This window comes from Parus major, chromosome 3, assembly GCF_001522545.3.
Source record: "Parus major isolate Abel chromosome 3, Parus_major1.1, whole genome shotgun sequence".
Lineage (NCBI taxonomy): Eukaryota > Metazoa > Chordata > Aves > Passeriformes > Paridae > Parus > Parus major.
In genome coordinates this window covers 94322417-94348367 of record NC_031770.1, presented here as the reverse complement: position 1 = coordinate 94348367, position 25951 = coordinate 94322417, and the positions used below count along the sequence as shown (strand labels likewise).

Here is a 25951-nt window from a genome sequence, read left to right as displayed (position 1 = left end):
GGGTTGGTCAATCATGATTTACTCTTAGTGAATCCATGCTGACTATTCCTGGTCACTTGCTTGTCATCCATGTAGATAGAGATGGCATCCAAAATGAGGCATTCCATCACCTTTCCAGGGACTGAGGTGAGGCTGACTGGCTGGTAGTTTCCTGCATTCTTCTTCTTTCACTTTTTTGAAGACTGGGGTGACATTTGTTTTCTTCCATTCCTCAGGCTGATTGCCTATCCTGATTGCCACAACCTTTCAGGGATGATCATGAGCAGCCTTTATGTGGTATCTGGCATCCCTCTCAGCACTGGTGGATGGATCCCATCTGGGCCCCTGAACTTGTCGATGTCAGGTTTGCCCTAGGTGTTCTCTAATCCAACCCTCCTTGACCATGGGAAAGTCTGCCTTCCAAGAGTCCTTTTTCCTGGTTTCTCAGGTCAGAGATTCAGAGGTCTGATCTTAACAATGAAGACCTGTGCAAAGGCGGCATTCAGTAATTCTGCCTTCTCTGCATCTTCTGTTATGAGGGTTCCCTCTCCATTTAGTAATGTGCCCACATTATCCTTAGTTTTTCTTTTGCTATTGATGCATCTGAAAAAGCCTTTCTTATTGTCCTTGACATCCCTGGCCAGATTTAATTCCAGGTGGACCTTGGCCTTTGTTTCACTTCTACTTTGACAACCTCTCTATGTTAATTCCAAGCGATCTGCTTCTGCTTCCGTCTCCTCTGCATTTTCTGTTTACACATGAGTAATGACAGGAGTTCCTTTTTATCCATGAAGGTCTCTTTTCCCATTTGTTCAATTGCTTGCTCACTGAGTTGGTTTGTTCTTGAATCTGGAGAAAGTGATTCTTCAATATGAGCCAACTCTCGGACCCTTCTTTGCTGAAAGGTCCATTCCCATGGGATTCTTCCAAGAAGATCCCCTGAAGAGGCTAAAGGTAGTTCTTTAGCCCTGAATAGGCTGAAGGTTACAATTTACTTGCTGCCCTGCTTCTTCTTGTTCTGTATTGAACTTCACAATCTCATGGTCACTACAGCCAAAACAGTCCCCAACCTTTACATCTCCAACAAGGCTGTCCCTGTTTTTTAGTGAAAGGTCAAGGAGCACACCATTCCTTGTGGGAACCTCCACTCCCCGTGCCAGGAAGTTGCCATCAGCGCTTTCCAGGATGCTCCTGTGCTGTTTGAGCTTCACGGTGTTGCTTCCCCAGCAATGTCAGGGTGGTTGAAGTCCCCCACAAGAGCCAGAGCCTGTGACTGTGAGGCTGCTCTGAGCTGCCTGTAAAAGGCCTCATCCACTCCCCCCTCCTGACCAGGAGCCTGTAGCAAACACCCACAACAGTGCCACCCTTACTACTCTGCCCTTTTATCCTACCCTGCCCTTTTATTCTCCTCTGCCCTTTTATCCTAACTCACAACTCTCAATTTGCCCATCATCCACCCCAAGACAGAGCCTGATACATTCCAAGTGTTGCCTCACACGGAGGTCAACTCTATCACTGTGATTTGGATGCACCTATACATTCTCCTTTATGCTTAAAATCTGAACACCTCAAATGTAACACAGTCATGAAGACTTGCTTAAAACACTAAAATTTGCCAACTCTGAAGATCTGAAATGCACCTTGATGGAAAAAATTGCATGTTTAGAACATAAATATAAATTATATAAATATTTACAGTTACATAGAAAATTATTTTTATAAATTTTATATAAATATATTATATAAAAAAGCACTGCAAAATATTACTTTCCTAATTAGCTGCAAATCCAGAAGGATTTTTAGAGATACCTAAAAGCAGCTTGTCTACTGTGAAAAAATCAAATACAAAAAAAACCAGCTAATTCTACATTATTTTTTCTGTGTATCCCTTGACTGTCAAAAACCATGTTTTTCTCTTATTACTCTCTCATCCAAGTCCAAGATTGAAACAATTGAAATGGGCTGAACATTTAATTACAGTAAGCCAGGTACAAAATTTCTCATCAAAGGTTAGGCTTTCACAATACTTAAAAATAGCATTTAAATGAATGTCAAATTACAAAATATGAAATAGGAGTAGAACTAGATGATGGTAGTAAAAGGTATTTTATAATAAGAACCTTTTATCCTTGGGTATAATCTCTATTGCTGAAAGTCCAACTCATCACAGTAGTTCTGATGATCACTGATGTCTTTGCCAGTTCTCAGTGTAGCATTCAGAACTACACCAGACTGGCAGAGCTAAATATGCACAGCTGCAAATCCTGTCCTCAGTGTTCCTCAGGATTAATGAACCTGTCAGTAAAGGAGAGCCTAGAAGCAAATGCATCCCACAAATGCCATCCCATGTAAGTGACTGGAGAAAAAAGTATTACCACAAATAGAAAAAGAACTTCCCTTTCCAATAATTTTCCATTCAAATATCCCAGCTAAGAGGAAAAATCATACTACACTCAGGTTTTTTTTCTCATTCCATGCCTTTGCAGTAAGTACAAAAAGAAGGCACAAGTTGCCTTTTTTTTTTTTTTTTTTTTTGTTGCAAATGAACTGGTTTGATGAATAGCCATGTGTAAAATAAAGATTAACTATAAGTACCTGAGAATCCAAAACTACAGAGAAAGAAGAATAAATCAGTAAGACAATGTGATCGTTTATGACTGCTATAGCACTGACTTTCAGGTTGCCATTTTCTATTAATATTTTGAATCATACGGAACAGGGATGAAAACAATTCTGTTTAACCACTCGAAATATAATAATTTATCTCTGGAATTTCTATCATGTAACTGTAATTGTAAAATTTACCAAACTCAGTGTTAGAGAACTACCAACTATTTCAGCTTGATTTCAAATTTTGCTTTTGAGTTCCTATGTACTAGAAATTTATATACGGTAAAAAGCAACAGTGTTTATCTCCATGTTACACTCAATTTGTGTTCATATTAATGCTAGTTGTTCAGAAGTTTTTATTTGGTTCAAAATATAATGCAGAAAAACTGAATATGGCCACGAAGACAGTCTAATCCATTTTTCTCATTAGAGTTTGATGACAGAATCCTGTGAGGACTGCAGATAACACTTTCAGAAAGGGACCTTGGGGAGATCTTGTAAGGGACGCAGAAAACCGATCACACCCTTAAAATTTAGTTTTCAGAGTCTTCAGTGAGAAAATTTAAGGAAAATAAGGGTAACGCTAACAATTTTTTTTCCAGGAAAGGGCAGCTCAGCAGGACTTCTCACTCTTATTTTTCAACAGTATGAGGTAGGAGAAATTCCTTCTGAATGGGTGTCATACCTAGAGCCATGCAATACTTTGCAACTCTAACCTAAATCAACATCTGTATTATACTTGAAATTCACTTAATTTTACACATTAACACTACATCTACAATGAAGAAAAACTATTTCTCTTTACCACAGTCCTAGGAATCATGTCTTTCCATGCTTGACCCATTACTGTGATCACTACTGGACATGAAATACAATCAAGGAACTTGCACTCATTTTATATGCAGTGGCTGCACATCCCAGCTATGCCTCCTCTGCAAGGTCTATTATTTTCCAGAATTTATTTCAAAATTCAATTCCTTAAATATTATGAAAGCTTGTCTCCCTGTCTGTCTTCCATCAGGAAATACTATTTAGCGTACCCATCAAGTGCAGGAGTAAAAAGTATTAAAATCAACCCAAATCTTGTTACTAAAAGGAAGAGGCAGGGTTGTTCAGGGTGGGGTTTTGTACTGTGTATGTTGGAGTTTGAGAATGTTGGGTGGGGGATGTCCTGCTGTATTTTGGATGTTGATCAATAAATACACAGATTTGATACAATGTTTTCTCAGATGCAACTAGCTTGTGCTAGTTCAATCAAGAAGTAACCTAGGACTACGTAGGATAGAATTTTGATTCTTTTCTATGAGATTCATACACAAGGCGTTTAAACACCATTGAGTCCATAACAACCATGTATAATTCTATGCACAGACATATATACTGAAGTCTCATTATATTTTACTATGACTCTTGCAACAAGTTTGCATACAACTTACCAGCATAACAAGCAAGGACTGGTAAAAAAAAAAAAAAGCTGTGTTTTTTCATGCTTCTCAGTGAAGCAGAAAGTATATGCAAAGCTGATGAATGAGGCTTATACTTATCTCAGCAAACCAACCAGAAGTGGACATGCCTGTCACCGATCAAACTTTCTTAACATTTTAAAGAGCAAGTTATGTTCCACAGAATTCCACGGACAAGTACATAATGTTTTGAATTGCTAAAAGCTATTTCAAATTATTTTATGTGTGATATTAAACAATTTATATGAATACTGCAGCAGGAATGAAATATTTACATATTATAGACTCTCTAACATACTCACATATATACACACACAGACACCCATTATATGCTTTTTTGCTTCTAATTCTTAGCAGACTATCACAAACCCACTTGATGTCCCCAAGTCCCAGATTTTAAGCTTACATGACACATTCAATACAGCAAGCAGACAGAAACAATCTCTCTTGGCCCCTCTGAAGAGGATGCCATGAACTGTGCGCTCTAAGAAACACCAGCAAAGTTCATGAAATTGATTTCACTCCGTTAAATTAAGTATATGTATTCCAATTTCAAGAAGAACACTGTTTCACTGTTTATATGAGAAAATGAAATACATTACTTAAGGATGTTGATAACCTAGACACTCCTGCTGTACTGCTTACGCAAAATGCCACCATTTTATCTGGTGACATTACCAAATGGTCACACAAACCATAGAAGATTCCTCTATAGCTTAGAGGCACCACAGGCTTTGAAAATGCAGCATAACTGAATTTTGGTTAAAAAAAGCACCAAATACGTGCTGGCGCTAATTAAGCTCCATCTGTGCCTGAAAGAGAATTACAGTGAAATAAGTGCCCATCAAGTGTTCTCTCAGTCAGCTCAGTGCCCTTGAACAGACATCCTGTCTGGTACACAAATGAAGAAAACTTTGGTGTATCAGTTTACTCTTCAAATGCTTCCATTAGGAAATATTTTTTCTTTTTCTCCCTTAATTTAATGACCCAGCAATATTTGATGGACAAATGCTTTAATTTTGGTATTTAGAGACGTTTTTGCTTCTGTTAAGATTATAAATTCCGTAATAAAGTATGTATAGTACTGGTCAAAACTGCAGTTTTTGCACTTATGAATGTAGGTAAGCAAAGAAGAATCAACAAGTGGTAATTACTTGTATTTCCATTACCCAATAAAATCTCTTGCACTCTAATAGAATAAGGTGACCTCTGCAGAAGACATTGAAGTGCGTAGTCAAAAACACAGAGATATAGAAGCACTTACATTTGCACTGTGATCACTTCCACTAACACAGACGACATCTTGTTTTTGAATTGTTAATACCTCTTTTGTAAGTTTCAGTCGGATGTCATAAGCATTTTCAGATACTTCATCATACAACAATGCAATACCAGTTTTAGTCTGCAAAAAAGAAAGGCATACATAAAAATTTAAGAATATGAGCATTTCATAATGGTGAATAACAAGCTTTATCCCATTCAATAAATAAAAAGCATACAAATGAGCATTTTTTACAGAAAGCGGAAAACTGGTCTGCTTTTCAGTCTTCAAATTGATTAGACATAAAAAGCCTCTTTTGTACCAGAAAATACAGACTAAGTGGTCTTTGAAGTAGACATTAATATGCAAAGAGTAAAAAAAAATTTAAAAAATATCTTCATTGTAGTGTTCCACAAAGAAATGTTTCCGATTAATGATGTCCTATTTGACTTTATTTATACAAAGACTTACGAAAATGTATTCAAAACAGGTAGGTATGTATAAATGTATGTGAATACATTCTCCATTTTTGTCAAGAAGTGAGGAAGTGAAATATTGTCCCTGTCTTAAAGATGTTTGTTCCACTCTGTCAGAAAAAGAATTGTACCCTTCATAAAAGTTTCCATTAAGATACAGAGTTCTGTTACATTAGAAAACTATGTTTTCACATTTAAAACACATCATTAAACCCAGTTGTTACAGAATTTCTTTCATTTAGGATTAGATGAACATGCATTTCTTAAGTTACATCATCACTGGACTAATAACTAGTGAACTTCATAGGATGGTCAACTATTTGGTATAAACAATGTTTTCTCCATAAGTAGTAGAAAAGAAACTTTATTTTAATTTCTGGTTTATTCACTTAAATTTCCCACTAACATTCAGTCAGGTATTTCCTTAAACAAAAACTTTTATTAGGACTGTTTACAGCAATTTGTTAAAATATGCAGGCAAATGAAATTTCAGATCTTTACATTCACTGCACAGAAGAAAAAAACCCACCTCTTCTGAAATGAGTGATCATATTTAAAAGCACTATTTGTTTATCAATTTATAATAGATATCACAGGATCATCAGAACACTCCAGTTTATGCAAGTGAAGAAAAATCAAGCATTAAGTTTTTGTATTTTGTATTTGTTTTTAAAAGAAGATTTAATATCAAGTTGTTCATCTATGTTTTCCTAAATGGTGGACTGTATAAAGAAAGAGTAATGGAATTATAGAAGAAACATGTCCTGTGTACAGAATGAAAGCTTGAGGGATTTTAAAATAAAAATAAACTGAAAAATTAGCTTCATAATATTTCCATTTCCATAAAATTAAGGCAAAAGATCTGTGATGATTGTCAATAAAACCTTTCAGTTATTAAAAACATGATGAGCTTAAGCTTAAGGCACTTACATTTGGTGTAGCTCTATGCTGCAACTGAGTGTCAAAACCTCCCTTATAGCAGAAATAGAAAATGCAGCCTAGACAACAATTAAATTTGTCCTGAATTATATACACAGCAGTTGCTCAGATGAATTGTTTATGTAGTTGGGCTATCCCTGGGCTCAAAGCAATTGTCCCTAGGTAGGTCACTTCTGCCATTTAAGACACTAGGACCACTAAGACCACTGAGCATGCAAAGCTGACAAAGGCTTTTTGGGATATCCAGGTCCTTTTCTAGCTGGAGGCAAGACCACATTTCCATGTTTATAATGAGATACAAATACTGGTCATGTCAGCAGACATCACATGTAGGTATCTTCAGCCTATAATGGATGTCACGAAAGGTTTACAGTGCAGAAATCACATAACAGCTTGGGCTGGGGGGGTCCTTAAAATCATCCACTTTCAATACGTTGGAAGAACACCTTCCGCTTAACCAGGTTGCTCAAAGCCCTATCCAACCTGGCCTTCAGCACCTCCAGGAATGGGATATCCACAGCTTCTCTGAGGAACCTGTTCAAGTGCCTCACCACCCTCACAGTGAAAATTTTTTTTTCTAATATGTAACTTAAACCTGTGCTCTTTCAATTTAAAGCTATTCTGCCCTGTCTCATTACTTGTAAAAAGTCCCTCTCTGGCATTCTTGAAGGTGCTCTTTAGCTACTGGCAGGCTGCTCTAAGATATTCCTGGAGCCCTCTCTTTCCCAGACTGAAAACCCCCAATTCTCCCAGCCTCTTTTTTGTGAGAAAAACCCACATCTTTGCTGCTTTGAATCTGTCGAGGCAGCGGTGAGACTCTGAAGTGTGATTCCATCTGATCTCTTTTATACATCTATCTAGAAGGGAACAAATGAGTCATAGCTCTCCGAGTTATAAGGTAAATATAAGTAACAACTCAAATATAAGTGTCTAATTGTGGGAAGACAAATCTATTCAGTGTTTGCTGGGTATGTCTAAGGGAAAGAAAGTTCAGTCATGGTATAAAGCCTTACTCATTCGGAATCTAACTTTTCTTTATTTTATTTTTCCAAGGCTTAGAGTCTTTTCATATTTTCAGCATGTGTGAATGTCCTATCAATACATTTTTGTGAATGACAATACATGAAAACTATGCCAGTACTATCTGCCTAAAAACCATGCTACCAGGAAGTATTTCCAAACAGAACTTCAGCCTTGAAAAAACAATGTCCCTGAATTTTGCTGCTGTTCAGATGTTGAGCATCACTGTCCCACATGGACTGGTGATCACTGCTACTTTTGCTGTGTACCAGAGCATGCTTTACAGAAACACTGGAAGAGCTCTGGAGCACTCTTTATACAGCTTAGACCCAGAACAATTCTCTTGCTAGAAATTGTTACATATGTTTAGAAGAATCACAATGAAAAAACTCTGAACTTTCATTTGTACCAGACGATCAGGTAACAAATGAAATATGCAGAGTGACCTATTAAATAGTTTAGCATTTTCCATCACACCATTTCAACTGAAGTCCAACTGAAGCTCATCTGTTACCATTAAAATCCAATACCTACATTACACTTCATCTAACTGCTAAAGGGATCCAAGATGATGTGCAGCAATACCTTATTTTCTTTCAGAATCAATAAGATTAATCTGGATTTCTCTCAACCTTTCAAGTTAGCTTTTTTTAGACCATTATAAATAGCTTTGAATCAAAGTTCAGCACATTCCCTTTTTCTCTCTTTGTGTTAAAGAGCTGGCATACATAACTCTAGGGGGCAAATCGCAGTCCAGACAAAGGGTTTCTTCAAACAAGAAACTTAGTCTTTGCATACATATCTCACATTTTAACTATGTTCATCTCAATTTCTCATTTAAAAACTATCTATACAGTGGCCATTCTAGGTAACTGATATCAAGAGCTGAGGACTGAAAAGACAAAATAACTCTCCAAAATGACATAGTACTGTTAGAGATCATATGTTTTGTAATAAAAAGCATGCAGAAAGATCATAAGGAGTTGCATCTCAATAGGATTTCAGTGCTTACATTAAGAGGTAGGAGAATACAAATTTAAATTCACTTGGGCAGAATAAGAAATTAAATGTTGATTTTCATATCTCTAACAGTTTTTTAGAAACTGGCTTCAGGAAAAGGAGTGTGTGGGTGTTCATGTGTATGTTCACTGTGTGGTGGGAGGAAAAGCAGATCAGTAGTCTAAGCATCATAGTAGCTGTGACTTGTAGGAAAGCATAGACACAGCTCTGTTTTTGAAAAAAAAAAAAACCAACACTGAAACCTGCTTTCTTAAACCAGCTCAAAAACAGTCAGTACCACAGAAAACATTCCTCTCTAGAGGGAGCTAGAACAGCAGATGAATCTTTTTATCAGTTTTATTGTTGACTACTTAAGAAGGTCCCTAGCCAGTGTACTTGCTTTGAAGCACTCCCTGTTCAGCATAATGTTTTGGGACCCTACTCAAAGTAACATGACTCTTTAAATGTGCTGTCTAAAGCTCACAGCTGCAAACTGTGCTCCAAGGTAGGCATCCCTACAACAAATTTCAGTCTTACTGTTATAAAAAAATTGTCTTCACTGCTGTTTTGTTTTGAAATAGCTTGCAAAAAAATTCTCTCATTAAGTTACATTTGCTCTCCAGCAGAAAACATTATTTGCTGATCTTAGTCTTTAATAAGCACATCCATAGCTTCAAGGGCACTGCAGTTCGATTTTATATGTTAAAATTCACTCATAAATGACCTTTCTTTATTTGTAAATAAAACTCTTTAAATATTGTATTTGAACTTCTTTTTCCCCACTGAAATGCCACATTATCGACTAATATTTTATCATCATCAACATTTATACCTCACAAGTCTAGTGATAAAATTCTCTAATCCAATTTAATTCTTTTAAATTAAATTAGCTCTGTTGAAATTACATATCTGTGGTACACTTATAGTTGGAACACTTGCAGAAGACACATAAGAACTGGAGTCACAGATTTGTATCCTACATTATTTAAGGTTAGGAAGAAAGAGAACTTCAGGAAGTCCCTCATAGTGCCCTGAGCACTAAATTGTTGCAGGCTCAAATCCAGTTTCTCTCTCACAACATGTTTGATGTTGTCTGCACCACATTTCCCATCATGATCAAAAGAGAAAGATACTTTCTCAGAGAAATTAAAATTTAAAATAGTTATGACTAACATAAAAAGATTTAAAATGGGATGAAATGTAAAGGGAAAAAAAGCATGAGGTTTTACACTATAGGCAGAACAGTCATCTGTATGGAAGAAGAAAAGCTCTTCTTCACCATGTCTCGAGGAATGGAAACAAGTATGTAGCACTGAGATTTGGCAGAAAAATATGGGCATCAATATTCTGTTGTTGCAATAAAGGCAAACACATGCTTTCTTCATATCGTTTCCTTTGATTTATTTTTTTTAAATCTTACAAGACAGTACCTAAAAGTACAAATAAAAATACAGTTCTTTAGTTGGGTAGTTGAGAAGGTTCCTTAAACAGTGCTGAATGTGAGGGAGCAAAATTTCATGCCCATGAAGTAATCCATCATCAGTGTTGCATTTAATACATCTCAGTATATTGTTTCCTTTTATACAGTATTATGTCAGTGTTGTTTCATGGCTACACTACATCAAAGAGGTAATGAGCTAAAAAAAAATTAGAAGTGGTCAGAGATCTGTAAAATAGGATGTGTAAGTAATTCAAGATAAATTCAGGATATTTTGTTTCAAGACAGCATATACAAGAACATAGTGACAGTTTAAAGTACTTCAAAACATATTAGAACTAATAAACTCTATTAAAAATAAAAACTCTATTAAAACTAATAGAGCAATCAAGAAAGAAAATAATTCAGAAATCTCCTCCTTTGAAAATATTCCGGTTACAAGGAAATGGAAGTCCTTGAACAGATTGCTTGGATAAATTATGGACATCCATTGCTAAGGGATTCTGAGAGAAAACTGAACAAACATCTGCCCAAATGGTACTGGTAATCCTCTCTCAGGGCAAAATCCCAGAAAATAACATCTCCTTTAGATCTATTTCATGCTAATATTCAAAATTATGTGACTTCTTGCATATGAATGAACTTCTGAATCAAGGAGAAAACCTGACTGGCTTTACAAGAACGCCTAGACTGAGTAACTTGCAACTGCCATAGGATGGGTGAAAAATAACTATGAAGGCCTGAAGTTTATCACTTAAGGGCCTAGATATTGGATGAGTGCTATTTACAACAAACTTCGTAAATAATCAAAATTTTCATAGCACTTAATCTGAAGGATGACTGTACCTTAAGAAGAAATGTGCTTGTGTCTTTCATGATGAAAAAAAGATAGTTCTAGGCTTAAGGAGCCCTGAGTAAGAACAAATACACACTTTTCAATGGGACAAATTTGGACAAATGGATAAGGCAGTAGAGAGTGAAAGCAGTAACACATCTGTGGAACACAGAGAATCAATTATTCCATTAGCACCACAAACACACAAAGAACCAACCATTCAGTAAAGCTAAAGCATACAGAAATCAATTATAACTTTCTGAAATGAGTCATACAGAGCTCCTTTACAGAGTATGTTTTTTCCTGTAATTACACATGGAGTTGTCCTTACTCTCAGCTTTAACATACTACAACTTTTACATCTAATGACACTGTACCACTAATTCAGAGACAAAAATACCTCAGTATTCCTTCCTTTAAGAAATTCTGACTATAATGATAATGAAGCCATTAAACAGACTATTTGGAGGATAGCTTACGGTTCCCCAACACTATGAGGGTGACGGGTTCTGTGAACAAGTCAGAAGAAGCGTCTCAAAAAATGTTGTGGAGAATAAATGCTATGGATTTGTCCCTTATCTCAGAAGAGTAGTTCAAGTCTCCTGTATTAGGAGAGAAAACATTATTTTACCATCACTTGTAGAAAGGAATCTGGAAAGGTATGAAGCCCAGCCACAAAGGCAGTTGTGTGACCAACAGCCCAGCTGAAAATCTCTAAGGACAGAGGCTGTTCCCCACTGCTGGGCAAACAGCTCTACTGCTTGCCTGTCCTCATGAGAAAAGGCTTCATTGTGTCCCATTTCAAGTTCCCCTTACTGTCTCGTGTCCACCCAGACACCATTACAAAGAGCCTGGTTCTATCTTCTTGATCTCCTCATTGACATGGAAAGGCTGAATTTAGGTACCGATGAAGCCGTCTCCAGGCTGAACGGGCCCAGCTCCCTCACAGGGAAAGTGCTTTCAGGCCCACTCAGCTTGGTGGCTCCCCAATGAACCTTCTCTGTATTATCAATGTCTTTTTTGTACTGAGGGAATCTAAACTGCATACAGTATTCTACATACAGTCTAATGAGAACTGGGTAGAGAGGGATAATCATTCCCTTGATCTCCAAGCTGTGCTCCTCCTAATCCCTTCTCTGCTGCTGGTTCAGGTATAACTCACTACTCAACAAGGCCCCCTGAAACTCTTCCTATGAGCTGCACCACAGACAGGCAGGCCCCGGTCTGTATCGCTGCCAGGAACACTTCATTCCCAGGTGCAGGATGTGGCACTTGTTGGATTTTATTAATTTCTTGGCAGTCTCTTTGTTAGCCTGCCAAGGTGTCTGTCAAGGGTATACTGACTGCACCCTCCAGTTTTGTGTCATCAGCAAAGCTGAAAACCAAGCCCTCTGTGCCCCCTTCCAGGTCACTGACAAAAATGTTAAAGAAGATGGGTCACAGGATAGACATCTGAAGAATACCACTTAGCAGAGTAATCCAGACAGAGGATTCCCCATTAACCACTACCCCCAGTCTGAGCATCAAAGTAGTTGTCCACCCACCCATATAGAAGGAAGCTATGGCAACAAAGAATCAAACATTTTTATTTCCTTAAACTAAAATGCTACTAATACCAATAACAATGTTAATGAAAAACTGACTCTTCATTTTGAGACATAAATGCATAAAAAACATGTTAACTTTTAAAAAATCAGGAAAAAAATCATCATGCTTATTGCTACTATAGGTAAAAATGTCAGAAGATGATACAGAAAATATCTGGATGAGAGCAGTATCAGGTATCTTTCTGCTCTAAAGTACACTGCCCACTCTCAGCAGTATCCAATTCCCATGTACAGAAGGATGCTGCAATGCCCTTACATCCATTAGGCCCAGCAGCCCTGCCCACTCCATCTCAGAGTCCAAAGGCGAGGACACACCTGCAGTCATGGCAGGGGCCACAACCCCCCTTCACTCTCTCCACATGAAGCCCCACATGTAGTCCACCAGCAGCTGCTTCTGCCTCCCTTCCCAAAGTCCTGCAGCTGGGAAACAGCACCAACACCAGCACTGCAACAGATGATGAAACTTGAGGACGCTCCAGTGGTCCAGGCCTTAGACTACTGCTCATGTCTAAGGGCAAATATTTCAAAGTAGCTTGAAGGGAAATATTTCAAATTAATATTTGAAAAAAGTTAAGTCTGAATTTCATTCTAGCTGGAAAGAAAAACTTTTTAACACTGAATAGTGTATCACAAAATTTTAAGTATTGCAAGATCAACAACCCCCCACCTTTTAAACTAGAATAATATACAATCAAACTGAGCTAATAGCTACCCAACTTTTATAATGTACTTGAAATGTTCAGCTTCTTTCACGTCCTATTCAAAATAAGCACACCCACAAGACAAATGGATGGGAAATTGCAGGGAAAAAAACCACAACTGCATTATAGCCTCAGTAAGAAGCTAGTAAGAATACTTATATTTGCCATACCATGTTATAAAACTGATATTAGACCATGCATTTTTATTAGAGCTGTAACTCTATGTCATAGTTTCAAAATGTTCACAATTGTTCTGAGTGAAGAGAATCACAAATTTCTGATAACTCCTTTCAAAATGGTGATTCACATTCACAACAAAGACAGTGGAATATTATCTGTTGGACACCACTGATTCTTGTGTAAGTCAATTCAGATTAAAGATACTGAATTAAAATCTACTGTAAATTTCAAATGCACTATTTGATAAGAATCAACATCAGAAATAAAGATGGTCAAAACTAGATACTTAGGAAATCTTTGAATTTTTCCCAAAAGCATTGATTATATCTGAAATATGCACTTTCAATAGTACAATATCAATTCAAATCTTGATAAAGATGTTTCTTTTTTTTTAATCTGCATTTATTAAAAACAATATTATGGATTTGAATTTCAATATAAACAGCTGTAAAAGGTGTATTAGCATTACAGCTTTTAAGAAGATTTTAATAGCAGCATGACTTCATCACTTTCTAACAACTCAGAACAGTTTTTCCTAAATTATCAAGGGTGATATTCAAGGTGACAGAAGTTTGAAAAGATGCTCTCAATATCCAAAATTTTTAAGTCTGTTTTGTTGCTTACATCACAACCTATCCAATAGTCAAAAATAGCCTTAGGGATACATATCTGCTAATGACATTAGCCTTGCAAGGAAAGTGATTAACAGCTGGCTCACAATATCTGTGATCTTAATCAGTAAGCACGAATATCTTGTTTAATTACTGTAAGCTCAGTACATCATGAGCTAATTAGCTATGATTGATTGTTGTCATTCTCATGCACCTCTCAAAACATCTGACACAAATATTTAAATTCTCTATTGCACATTTGAAAAATTAATGCCATGTCAGAATAAAAATTGCCTTCTTAAAAACTAACAAATGCTAATAGAGACACATGGTTAGATGTTCTAAATTCTAACCCAGAAAATTGCTAAGACTCAAAATAGTAGAAAAATTGCCTACTTTTATTTTGATTTAGATAGTATCTTTAAGTAAATGGCTTAAGAATATGAAACCTCAGAATATAAAGATGTACCTATGCTTACAGCAGTTTCTTACCAGTCAAACAAAAAACCATAAATTTCACACTCAAACTAAACCACTTAGCAATAGCTGGAAAAACCTCACAACATTGCCTTCAGAGATTATTCAGAAACAAGATTATCAGAAAATTAATGTAATTATTTCTATTGCTGATACCATGAATCTAACCCTTGGCGAGGCTTCAGCTGATTAATAAATACTTCTGTCATTATATAAAAAGGCAAACAAAAAAACTAAGAACATAATAAAAAACATCTCACCCATTTTCTTAACTTAGAATACCCAAATAAGAGTAATATGAAGGCATCAATTTTTTTCTTTTTTTTTTTTTTAATAGAATACCTGATTTTGATTCATCCTGTTCTAGGTATCCTTCCTTTTTTGACTGCTACAGGTCCACCACATTCATTCTTTTTCAAGCTTTTGCATTAAAATTGTAGTTGGTTTTTGGGGTTTTTGTCCTATTAAACTGCTGTGTTACTCTGCCAAAATCAAGAAAAAAGCCATATCCAACTACTTAATTTCTGAATAAGGTGGAAAAGAAAACAGGTCCAACTAGGAAAAAAGTACTAAAGTTTTCAGCAAAAGACAAAAACAAAGCAAACCATCAAAACAACAACAAGAAAAAAAATTTAAAAAATAATGACATAAAACAATAAAAACAATAAACAATTAAAAATAATAATAAATAACCAGTTTCAAGATCTTAAGCAGTTATCCTTCAGAAACTGGAAGCATTTAAAGAAAATAGCACAGAAGAAACAGGAATCGTAAGCTGAAGGGTCTTTGCAATACCCAGTAATTGAAGAAAACTGCAGGTAATTTAAGTACTGAAAATTCAATGATTAATTTAAATTCGCATTTCAGACAAAGATTTCTTTAGATGAAGAACATCTATTCTAGACCACTTTTCATAAGCAAGAAAACATGTAATCAGAAATAGCAAGTAGAGATACAGATTCAGCTCTCATCAAAAAAAAAAAATACTTGGTCTGGGATGAATGTTTGTCCATAATTCAAAGGTCGCATTTTTAAAGCATATGCAGCCTAGTTTCATTAGCATCAAGAGAAACAAGAAGATCAGTACTAAGAAAAAATATCTGGAACTGATGCTCACTCTAATTTTGGTAGCTGCATATAAAACTTGTTTCGTATCTTTCTCAACTTCAATAATTTGCTGACTGACAACCAGTACATGCAACTGATTGATACACAGGCCCTTAACTGTTAGACTTAAGCCTTACAGAGGTGCATTGCACATTTGGATGCATGTATCACAGAACAAAAATAAAACTAGGAAAGGAAACTAGGCAAGAAACCCACATTTCTGAGTTAAAAGATTCAAAAGTAAGATGCTTGACTAAAGAGCTGAACATTTAAAGGGTTTTGATAACATGTTGCCAAGGATCTGTATTTCAGAGTGATAAATGTGCAGCAGCATTTAATTTTACCCATAATCATCTGCCCAGTGTTATCTGTCCCTTGATGCTCTTAGTCACAGAGCACTGGACTGCCACAGTATTTCCATGTGCCACACGTGCTACATGGAAAGCCTCATTCCCACAGGCCAGGGAAAAAGCTGATCTGTCACCCACTGCAGACCATGGCAGAGGCTGCTGAATGAGCAGGGCTGAAAGGCCTGGGCAGCACCTCTACTGGGCCTGCCAGTGAGCCAGCATGAGGGGAGCAGGCAACCAAGGGACAGGATCACCTTTTCTCTCAGTACACGTCACAACATCAGTGAGCTAGGAAAAGAGAGCTCCTGCATAAAGTAAGCAACAATCAGTGCTTAGCAAGGTGGAGCATTAAACACAAGTCAGCTGGCAAAGTGACATGAGAATTTTTAACCCAAGGATCCAGGAAATCTTAAGAAAACCCTCCTGTCCCAGAAAGGTATTCACCAGAACAATACAAGCAAACTCTTATTTCTGAGAAACAGCAGGAGAGAAGGATGGGACTGAGGGGATTTATTTTAAGTTCAGAACATGGAACCAAAGAACTAAAACAGACTCAGAAACAGACAAAACACCTGGCAGTTAAAGGAAGAGAAAGCAGAAATTTTGATTGTTCCTTTCCAGACAACATCAACTGTATCATGAAGTCATACCAATACCATGGCAGATCTACTGTCAGGTTATCCTAGTGGTATTTCACAGTGGAAAGGCTGAAGGAAATAACGTCCATGAGTACACAAGTATTTTGGTGATGAGGCACTGAGAATACAAAACTGCTTTGTTGTGTATATTTGAAGCATACTTATGAAAGGCCTGTGTTCAGAAAAAGTCCATGACCTTAAATACACTATAAACATTTTCACAGTTTCATGCAAGTATACGAGTCAAATTTGCAGGGTAAGAAACATGACTGTATTTTTTGAAGGACAGCAGAAGTAGAGGTATGGATGTGAAAAGACAGAGAATAGTTCTTGGTATAACAAAGCTTAGTTATGTAAGAGGAAGCGAAGATCTAAAATAAGAACAGAAAACAGTAAGAGGAATTAACATAAATAAAGGGGAAAAGATAAAAATTAAAGAAAATTAATATTAAAAAAAGGAAATTTCTAGAAATTCAATGCTTAAGAAAAAGAGTACCTGTCCACTGACAAACACATCTATCTTTTGTAGGAATGATCACAATAGGTTATTAATCTGTAAAAGAATCTGACATATTAGCTCTACTTATAGTATTAAAAATATGCTTGAAAAATATTAACAAAATTTACAAAAGCTGTGTGCAGCAAACCTGGTATCCAATATTTAAAAGTGCATCTAAAAAATAAGCCATAAAACATAGCTGGTGGTAAATAGGATCCTGCCTGAGGTTTACCACTGCTTCTCCCTATCACACAGCTCTCTGGGATGACCATTAATGGAAACTGTGGAAACTGTGCCTTTGCACTCTACTACTTCCTTCTCATCTCGTGCCAGCCAAAAGATGGGCAGATCACTGATCATTGCTTACCTAATCCCATTTTCGCTTCCACACCTATGCTTGTGTGTTTTATACCTCTTTTACATACTGCCATACTTACTATTACCCCTTTTCTGCACAGTAGAAACCAAGAAAACGATGTGATTTTCTAAGGAAGTGTTAAGGGGATAAACAGTGAGAATATTAGTTTCAGTCTTTCTGTGACATACTGGTTTCAGATGCAACTACTCCTACAGCTGAAAAGTTACTGTGCTTTGTTTTTTAGTTTTTTTGCAAAGCCATAGCACATAAAGCATCACATGTAGGATTTTCTGTTTTGGAGATAAGGACTTTTGGAGTAGAAGGTGCAGTACAGGGCACCCCCCCGTTCCTGCTTAGGTTCTCTTCATTACATGAATGTCAAAGGCTTACTTTAGCTTTTGTTATCCTCCTTTGATTTCTGTACCACAGGGATGCACATTTTCTATATTCAGATGATTCTCACTGGTGTTCATGGGCCATTAAAAATCCTGAGAGTAATCTTAGATAATCTCTGTCCATTGCTTGTACCTGAAACTCAGCTATTATTTTCTTTCTATAAAAGAGAAACAGCATGCTAGCACAAATGCTCAAAAAAATCCTGGGAATTTAATTTTAGTCCAAATGAAGCTGAAGTCAATTGAAAATTCTCAGTCAAGTCAGGCTTTCATTGTAAAAATAATTAGTTTAATTTTTTTCACAAATGTTGACAGCTTTTCAAGTTGTAACATTCATAGCATAGTTATTACCATTGCTGTAAAAATGCATGCAGAAGGACATATTTCAGGATTCTGCAGTTTTCTTACAAAAAATTCACCTACCATTTTGTCAACTGCTATCAAGACCCCCCCAAACAATGCTTTTTTTAATACTCATTAAAAATTACTTCAAGTTTCTGAACAAGCAAAGGGTACATTAACGAGTTATAAACAACATCATCATTCAGAAATAAAAATGACATTAAAAAATATGTCTAAGTGGTATAGTTTTAAATTCAACTATTTCCAAGACAATCTCAGAATAACAAGGGCCAAATTACCTACTAAATACCTCAGGTTAATACAATAAAAATATTTGTTAATAAAAGGTGAACAAATAATCACATACAAATGAAGCTTTAGTAATTTTGTTTAAAAAAAGACAGTGAAAACTGAACATAAAAATGAAAACCAAGACTGTACAGGAACCTTTCAAAAAATTACAATTGAACAACAGAATAGATTTCTATGGAGATGTTCCAAAAAAAATTATGAAAGAGAAACAAGGAGAAAAAAAAAGAAACCAACAAAAAAATCTAATCACAATTATAGCAAGTAATCTACTTAAAAGATATGCAAAAAAGTCCATATTAGTAGCCCTCTTTATTGCTTTTTTCCCTGATTGTGCTAGGGTTTGTTTTATCTTTTTAAGAATGATCAATTATTAAAACAAAAATCAATGTGGATCTTTTTTTTCTGAAACCTGATTATTATTATTATAAGCATGGAAATGCTAATCATATTCATTTTTTCTGCTCTCACAAAATGAGGGTTTTTTGTTTGTTTGAGACTGTACACTCAATAAAAAACTCTCAGACTTAAAGGAAAACAGTAGGAAAGAAACACTGAAGCACTAAAGATGGAAGGGGCTTCTGGAGATCATCTAATTCAAAGCCCCATGCAAATCATAGAATGTTAAGCAGTTGGAATGGACCTTAAAGATCATCTAATCCCAACTCTTCTCTCCATGGGCAGGAACACCTCCCATTAGATGAGGCTACTCTGCTCAGGATCATGTGCAATCAGGTTTAGAGTATTGCCAATGATGGAAATCTTGCATAAACCAATGTGGGTCCTTTTCCAGTGTCACTGAAAAATAAAAAATTATCCTTATTCAACAGAATTTCCTATGTTCCAATTTTTGTTCACTGCCTCTTTCACTGGGCACTTCTAAGAACACTCTGGCTCAGTTTTCATTGCTACCTGCCAGCTGGGAATTTTTCCACATTGGTGTAAGACTGCTCTGAGCCTTCTCTTTAGCTCTACAGTCACAGCTCTCTCATCCTCTTCTCATATGCCAGATGCTCCATCTCCTTGATCTATTTGGGCCTTTGTTGGACTTGCTCCAGCATGTCCACATCTCTCCTGCAATGTGGAGCACAGGGCTGGGCACATAACTCCAAATGCTGCCTCACAATGCAGTGCTGAGCAGAGGGTCAGGATCACCTCCCTCCATCTGCTGGCAATGCTCTGGCTAATGCAGCTGAGAGAGCTGCTGTCTTTAGCCACAAGGCTGCAGTGCTGGCTCCGTTCACTTTGGTGACCAGTGGGATCTGGTCCTTTTCTGTGAAGTTGCTTTCCACCCTGTCAGCCTCCAGCCTCTACTGGTGTCTAGAGTTATTCCTTCCCAGCTGCAGGACTGTGTGCATTACCCTTTCTTGAGCTTCACATCAGCCTGTTCTCCAGCCAGTCCCCCCAAAAGGCAGCACAGCCATCTGATATTATCAGCCAGTCTTCCCAGATTTGTACCATCTGCAAACTTTTTGAGGGCTTTCTCTGTCCCAAGATCCAAGACATCAGATGGTATACAGGACTGGATCCATTATTAATTTTCTCACTATAGCACTAGTGACCATCCTCAACTTGGACTTCATGCCACAGATCACAACTCTTTTGACTATGGTAAGTTTTAAATTGCACCTCCCCATTCATCAAGTACGTACTCCATCAATTTGTCTATGACACTATGATAGGAGCCAGTGGCAAAAAATTTGCTACTGAAAGATTAACATCCACTCTTAGACCCTCATCCACCAATCCAATGATTTCATTAGGGATGACTAAGATGTTGGTCAGGTGAAATTTCCCCATTATATATCATTGCAGAGTACTTCCAAACACCTTCTCCACCACATTTGGAAGTGGATTCTGTTGTGGTAGAGTTGTTAGAATGTTGTTAAATTAGTTTAAGTTAGTAGTTGATAGCATGAAATATATATTTTCCCCTCTTTTAGTTGTGATTTCCCCCCCCCCGCCGCTTCTTTTCCTCCTAACTGTTTACCTGGCATCAAGTTACCATGGTTACTGAAGCTTTTCTCCTCAGCTCCACAGCGAGAGGCCGGATGGAGTAAAGAGAGGACCCTGCTGGCATTTCCAGCTGCTTGAAATTTCTTTTGCCCAGGAGACCCTCTTTCCAACATGGAAGTTTGTAACTCTATTTTTCCTATCCCAGAATGCCTCTGAGCTATGGAAACTGGGAGGGCATGCTTACCTTGCCTTCCCTTTCTTTCCCCCTTGTGTTGCCACAAGGAAACCAAGCCCCCCCTCTCTCCCCCTCTGCCCCTCTGTGGAGAATACTCCTACACCTTTGTGGGCATTTGAAGAAGTTGGTGTCTGTTCTTTCTTATCTTGGTGTGTGTAACCTTGATTTGTAGAAAGTTTGTAAGATGTACTAACTGAGAAAAATAATTGGTTCTTTCTCTGATGTTCCCTCCCTCCGAGAAACCCTGTTAAAAGAGACCCCCCAAGACCCCAAATCCTTTGTCTCTTGTCCCTTGGATTCCCCTTCACAGAAATAAACTGTGGAATGCAAACCAGGGAGAGAGTCCACCCCTGATTTCTTTAGTCGATTGATAGAGTCGAATTCTTGAAGAAAATCAGTGAACCCCACAAACATATGCTGGCTTAAAACCCGAGTGAAGAGAAACATCATCACTGAGCTAGCCCAGCCACTCTCGGGAGGATCGAGTCAGATTCCAGGTGAATTTGCTCTATTACCACTCCAAGGATCTCACCAAGGATCCATGTTTATTGCCCTTCTCAGAGACAGGCCTTCCTCAAGTCCCAGCTGCCATGATGTTTAAAAAAATTATATGGAGAGGCCTTGCATCAGCCAGCTCCTTCACCACTTTTGAATACCTTCTGTGAGCTTCTGCCCACTTGTGTATGTCTGGTCTGTTGAAGTGTTCCATAACCTAATCCTCCTCCAACAGGTCAAAGTCCTTCTTGCTCCAGATTTTCCCACTGGCATGGGACACCTGGGTTTGCAGATGCATTAGACCATTATAGGTGAAGAAGACACTGAGTACCTCAGCCTTTTCCAAACTCTCCATCAGATAATTTGTCCCACTCAGCAGTGTCCTTTTGCTGCTGATGGACCTGTAGAATTCTTCTCTGTTACCATTTGTGCCCCTTGAGATTCAACTCCAGGTAGCCTTTGGTTTTCATAACCCAATTCCTACATGATGATACAGTATCTCTACATTCCTCCCAGGATACCTGTCCCTGCTTTTACCTCTTGCATGCTTCCTTTCTGTAGTTGAGTTCAGTGAGAACTCCTCCATCATGCAGGTCTCCTGCTGTCTTTGTTTGTTGGGATGTACTATTCTTGAGCTTAGGGGAGGCCATCCTTGAAAATCAGTGAGGAGATCTCTCCTAGACCCCTCTTCTCTCCAGGATTTGTATGTATCCTATGGGATTCTTTCAAGCTGATCTCTAAACAGCCCAAATTCTGCTTGCCAGAACCCTGAAGTCAGGATCCTGCTTTTTACCTTCTCCAAGGGGCTTGAATACCCATCATCATGTGACTGAGCAAGTGAAAGAAAAGTGACTGAGAATATTTCCAGATTTGGAAAAACTGCAAATGTTTCTTAAAACTTATAGGTTAATACAATTTGTTATCTGAAAATGGACAGTTGATGAAGAACTGAAGAAAGCTCTTGCATGTGGAAAAAATATGATTTTTAAACATTTTTAAGTTGCTATTTCAACTTAAAGTTATTTATATTACTTATATCATTTACTGGATTCCTTTCCCTGATAAAGCCTCAAACCAATTCCTAACTAGTTTGGTTAGGTTACAATATAATTTTGAATTATCAGTATCTACAAAGCCAAAATAAGCACCAACTCTTGCCATTCTCCCCCAGAAAATAAGAAATGAACATACCAAATGACCGGTCCTGCAGTTTCAGTAGGAGACTGTAACATTTCCAATACATGCACGCACACACACGTACGTGGGTGTATATCTATATTTTTCTCCCACAGAAAAATACACATATATAGAACAGACACAAAGTAAAGTAGCTAAGACTTTTATGATATAGTTAGGAGAGTGAAAAAAGATAAGCTGTTATCACATGGTCAGTTAGAAAGATCAGTTTATCATACGGAAAATTTTGTCCAGTGAGAGCACCACACTGCTATGATAAGACCAGGTCAGTCACTTCAGCTCTCTGTGTAAGGACCTCTAAGTGTACATGAAGACTGGAACTCCACGTTTGAAATCAGTTCTGTGGACTCCTTTGGATTTTTTAGGCATTAGATTTCACTTGCTATGTTCTTACTGGAGGCAGTGTATATATTAGAAAATTGTTTCAAATAATTTTGAAATTACTCAAAAAAAAGAGAAAAATATGGTGTAATTGTAAAAATTCTTGGTTCTAATTTTACTTGTAAAAGCCACTTCTAAGTTCATAAATTGCCTGTCAGTCTGTAAGTGAAAGCTTCTCCTCCATGTTCCATTCTTGCTTTCATCCAAGTGTCATAGGATTGGCTCACACCATGCAGAAGATAAAGGATATGATAGATAATTGCCTCTCTAAAATTGCTCTGTCTACGGTCATAAGAGCTGAAGGATAAACCAGGTAGCAAAATAACAGTCTGAAGTGTCTTTTTTACACTAAAAAATATTTAAGATTGTAACATAAAATTAAGGATACAGCAGTCAAGAACAAGCTATGTCCCAACTAAGAGTACATGGGACCAAATAACTCCTATCAACCATTTCTCTACTCCATCAGCAGTGGATAAGAGAGGAGTTTTGGGAGTCAGATAATAGAAACCTGTTCAAGTTAACTTACAGTAAAATTCTGAAATAAACCTGCAAGGAGATTCAGTTGGTCTAACATGCTAGGAAAAAAAGGCAATTGTATTCTCATTTTTTCAGCCAGGTGTCTCTACATAAAATATGAGCGCCGAGCATATGGAAACAAGCTTGGTGGTATAAGTGTATTCTTATTAAAAACCCTTTAAAAAGCAGGTTTTGGAAACACTGGCTTGAGGGAGAACTTAGAACAGATTATTTAGTATTAGGCAGTAAGGTTAAAACAGATGAGGGATAAATTTGCAGGTTCCAGGGCATCCATGACAGTGACAGCTAACTGATGAACTCCTTGCCCTTCTGACAGACATTTATTTATACTTTAAAAAAAAAAATATTTTCAGCATAATTAAGCATTTGATAAAGGGTAGAAACAACAGTTATAAAAGCAAAAAGAAAATAAAAAAAAATTACAAATATTTTAAAATATCAATAAAAATCAATAAAAATAAAAGCCTATATCTTATAAAATGCAATTGTTAGTTAAATAAGAAATTACTGAATTTAAGAAATTAATTTTTCATTTTCTATTATATGTATTCAACATACCTTAGAACTGTAACTGTTGTTTTTTAACAGTTTCAGTGTGTTTTACAGTCAAAAGCAATATGAACAAATCTTTTAGAAGTTATGTAGGTAGAAAAGGGACTACTAATCCTCCTGCTAAGTGGATTTACTGATTGTACATTGCACACAATAACTAGAATCTTAATTATGGACCAAAATCCCTTGCTCTGTCTGTACAGAGGTACAGAGATAAATTCATCACACCAAATTCTAGATACTTTAATGAAATCCCTAAGATTAGAATATATTTATACTAACCTCCCTGAAGTTTCAGTGAACAAAGATAGCGATCCCCAAAGAACTCAGAGATTAACCACCCTTTAAAGGTGCTGCTCACGCAAGATATATCCTAAAGCAGCATCATGAAAGAAAAATGCTGCAATAGCAATTTTGGGTTAACACCTACCATGTATTAGAACTGAACTATAGGGAAGCTTTTTTAAAAAACAATTAACCCATTCAAAAATAAAACTTCCAAAAACATTATTTGAAATAAAACAAGCTAAAATAAAACAATAAAACAAGTGAGGAAATCAGAAGTTGGCATTATGATATGATTATAGGCAAAGGCCAGCCTCACCACCAAACAAGAGTGAGTAAGACAGAAAGAGGCACTAAACAAAGAGGAAACTAGTCTTTGTTTGGTACAAAAACTGGTATAAAAATGGTACAAAAGGGCAGAAAGAGCAATGAATGGGAAAGTTAATGTCTCACAGCCTGTTCATAAATTACAGGCCTCCCTAGATCAACTTTATGTTCTCTCCACATAGTATCCAACCAGCTTAGGTTTGTCGCAGCTGAACATTCCTAATTGTGAAGATCAGGTAAAGAGGACAACAAATAGTTTTCACTTTCTTCAGACATGTTCAAGTCACACATACTTTGTAAGGATATCTTCCCAGCGTAAAAGAAGAGCTGTGAAGCCAGTTACTAACCCCAGTTAAACAACTAGAACTATGCTTGTTCCACCAGCATTTTCTCCAAGCATATTCAGTGATAACCTTATCATTCAAAAATATATCCCTGAAAAATTTTAGCTGGCGGGAGTGAAATACAAGTGAAAACTAAGACTCAAAACTATCACAATTGTGTCATGCATGCCATCACCAGCATCATAAACATACAATCCTAGTGTACACAAAAGTCTAATTTTTAAAACTATGGAAATTAGCAAATAGGCATACCTAATGTGTATGCAACTGTTACCTAAACATACAAACAGCGAGTGGCTACTGTAAGTGTAACTTACATTTTTAGCTATAAAGCTCACCTACATTTAAAGGGTCTGTTGCCAGAGTTTTTCAAGAACTGCAAATTATATCATTATATAATGATATAATTCTAATTTTGATCCTGAATTTGCTTGTTCAACTTCTCAACTTAATATATCTCAAGTTGTAAAAATTATAGAGTCAGATGTCCTAAATAAAAATGAGCATTCCCCAAAAGATAAATTATCTCTTAAATGAAAAAGTCTTTGTTTGATGCAGCAGGTTTCCACCTTGACTATCTCCACTAATGTCTTCTCTCCTGCTTTTCCTAACTTTTCTCTACTAAAGTATTTCCGCAGGTGTCTGCATAGTCACCTACACCTAGCCCAACATAAGTTGCCTCTGGTCTTGTTTGCTTCCTTGTTTAGTTGGTTTTTTTCCTTTATAATAACAACCACAAAATGTCACTTATTATGCCTTTATTGCATATGGTAGATTTTCATTTGAACATACCCCTAAGAAAGGCCTTTCAACATTTCTGACTCAGTCCTCTCAATGTTAAATTAGGGATAATTCATATTTCATGTACAAAAAGAGCTTTTTTTAATTTTTTTAATTGGACCATTATGTTGGAGAATCATGTTAGGTTTACATGTGAAAAGCATCCCAGATTATGTAGGCAGAAATAAAAGTGTGAGTATTTTTCTGAATATTTAAATTTGTCCCACATGAATTCAGAAATAAGTCTTCCGTTTATAGTTTGCAT

The 25951-nt window shown here is 36.8% G+C and overlaps 1 protein-coding gene across 1 annotated transcript in view; it reads right to left on the bottom strand.

The window, feature by feature from the left end:
* The window catches only part of SNTG2 (syntrophin gamma 2), a 208690-nt gene that overhangs the window by 124433 nt on the left and 58306 nt on the right, over positions 1–25951 (bottom strand). The window contains exon 3 of the mRNA XM_033512933.1: positions 5317–5454. Coding sequence (XP_033368824.1) covers positions 5317–5454 — 138 coding nt within the window. The remainder of the gene's footprint in view (positions 1–5316; positions 5455–25951) is intronic.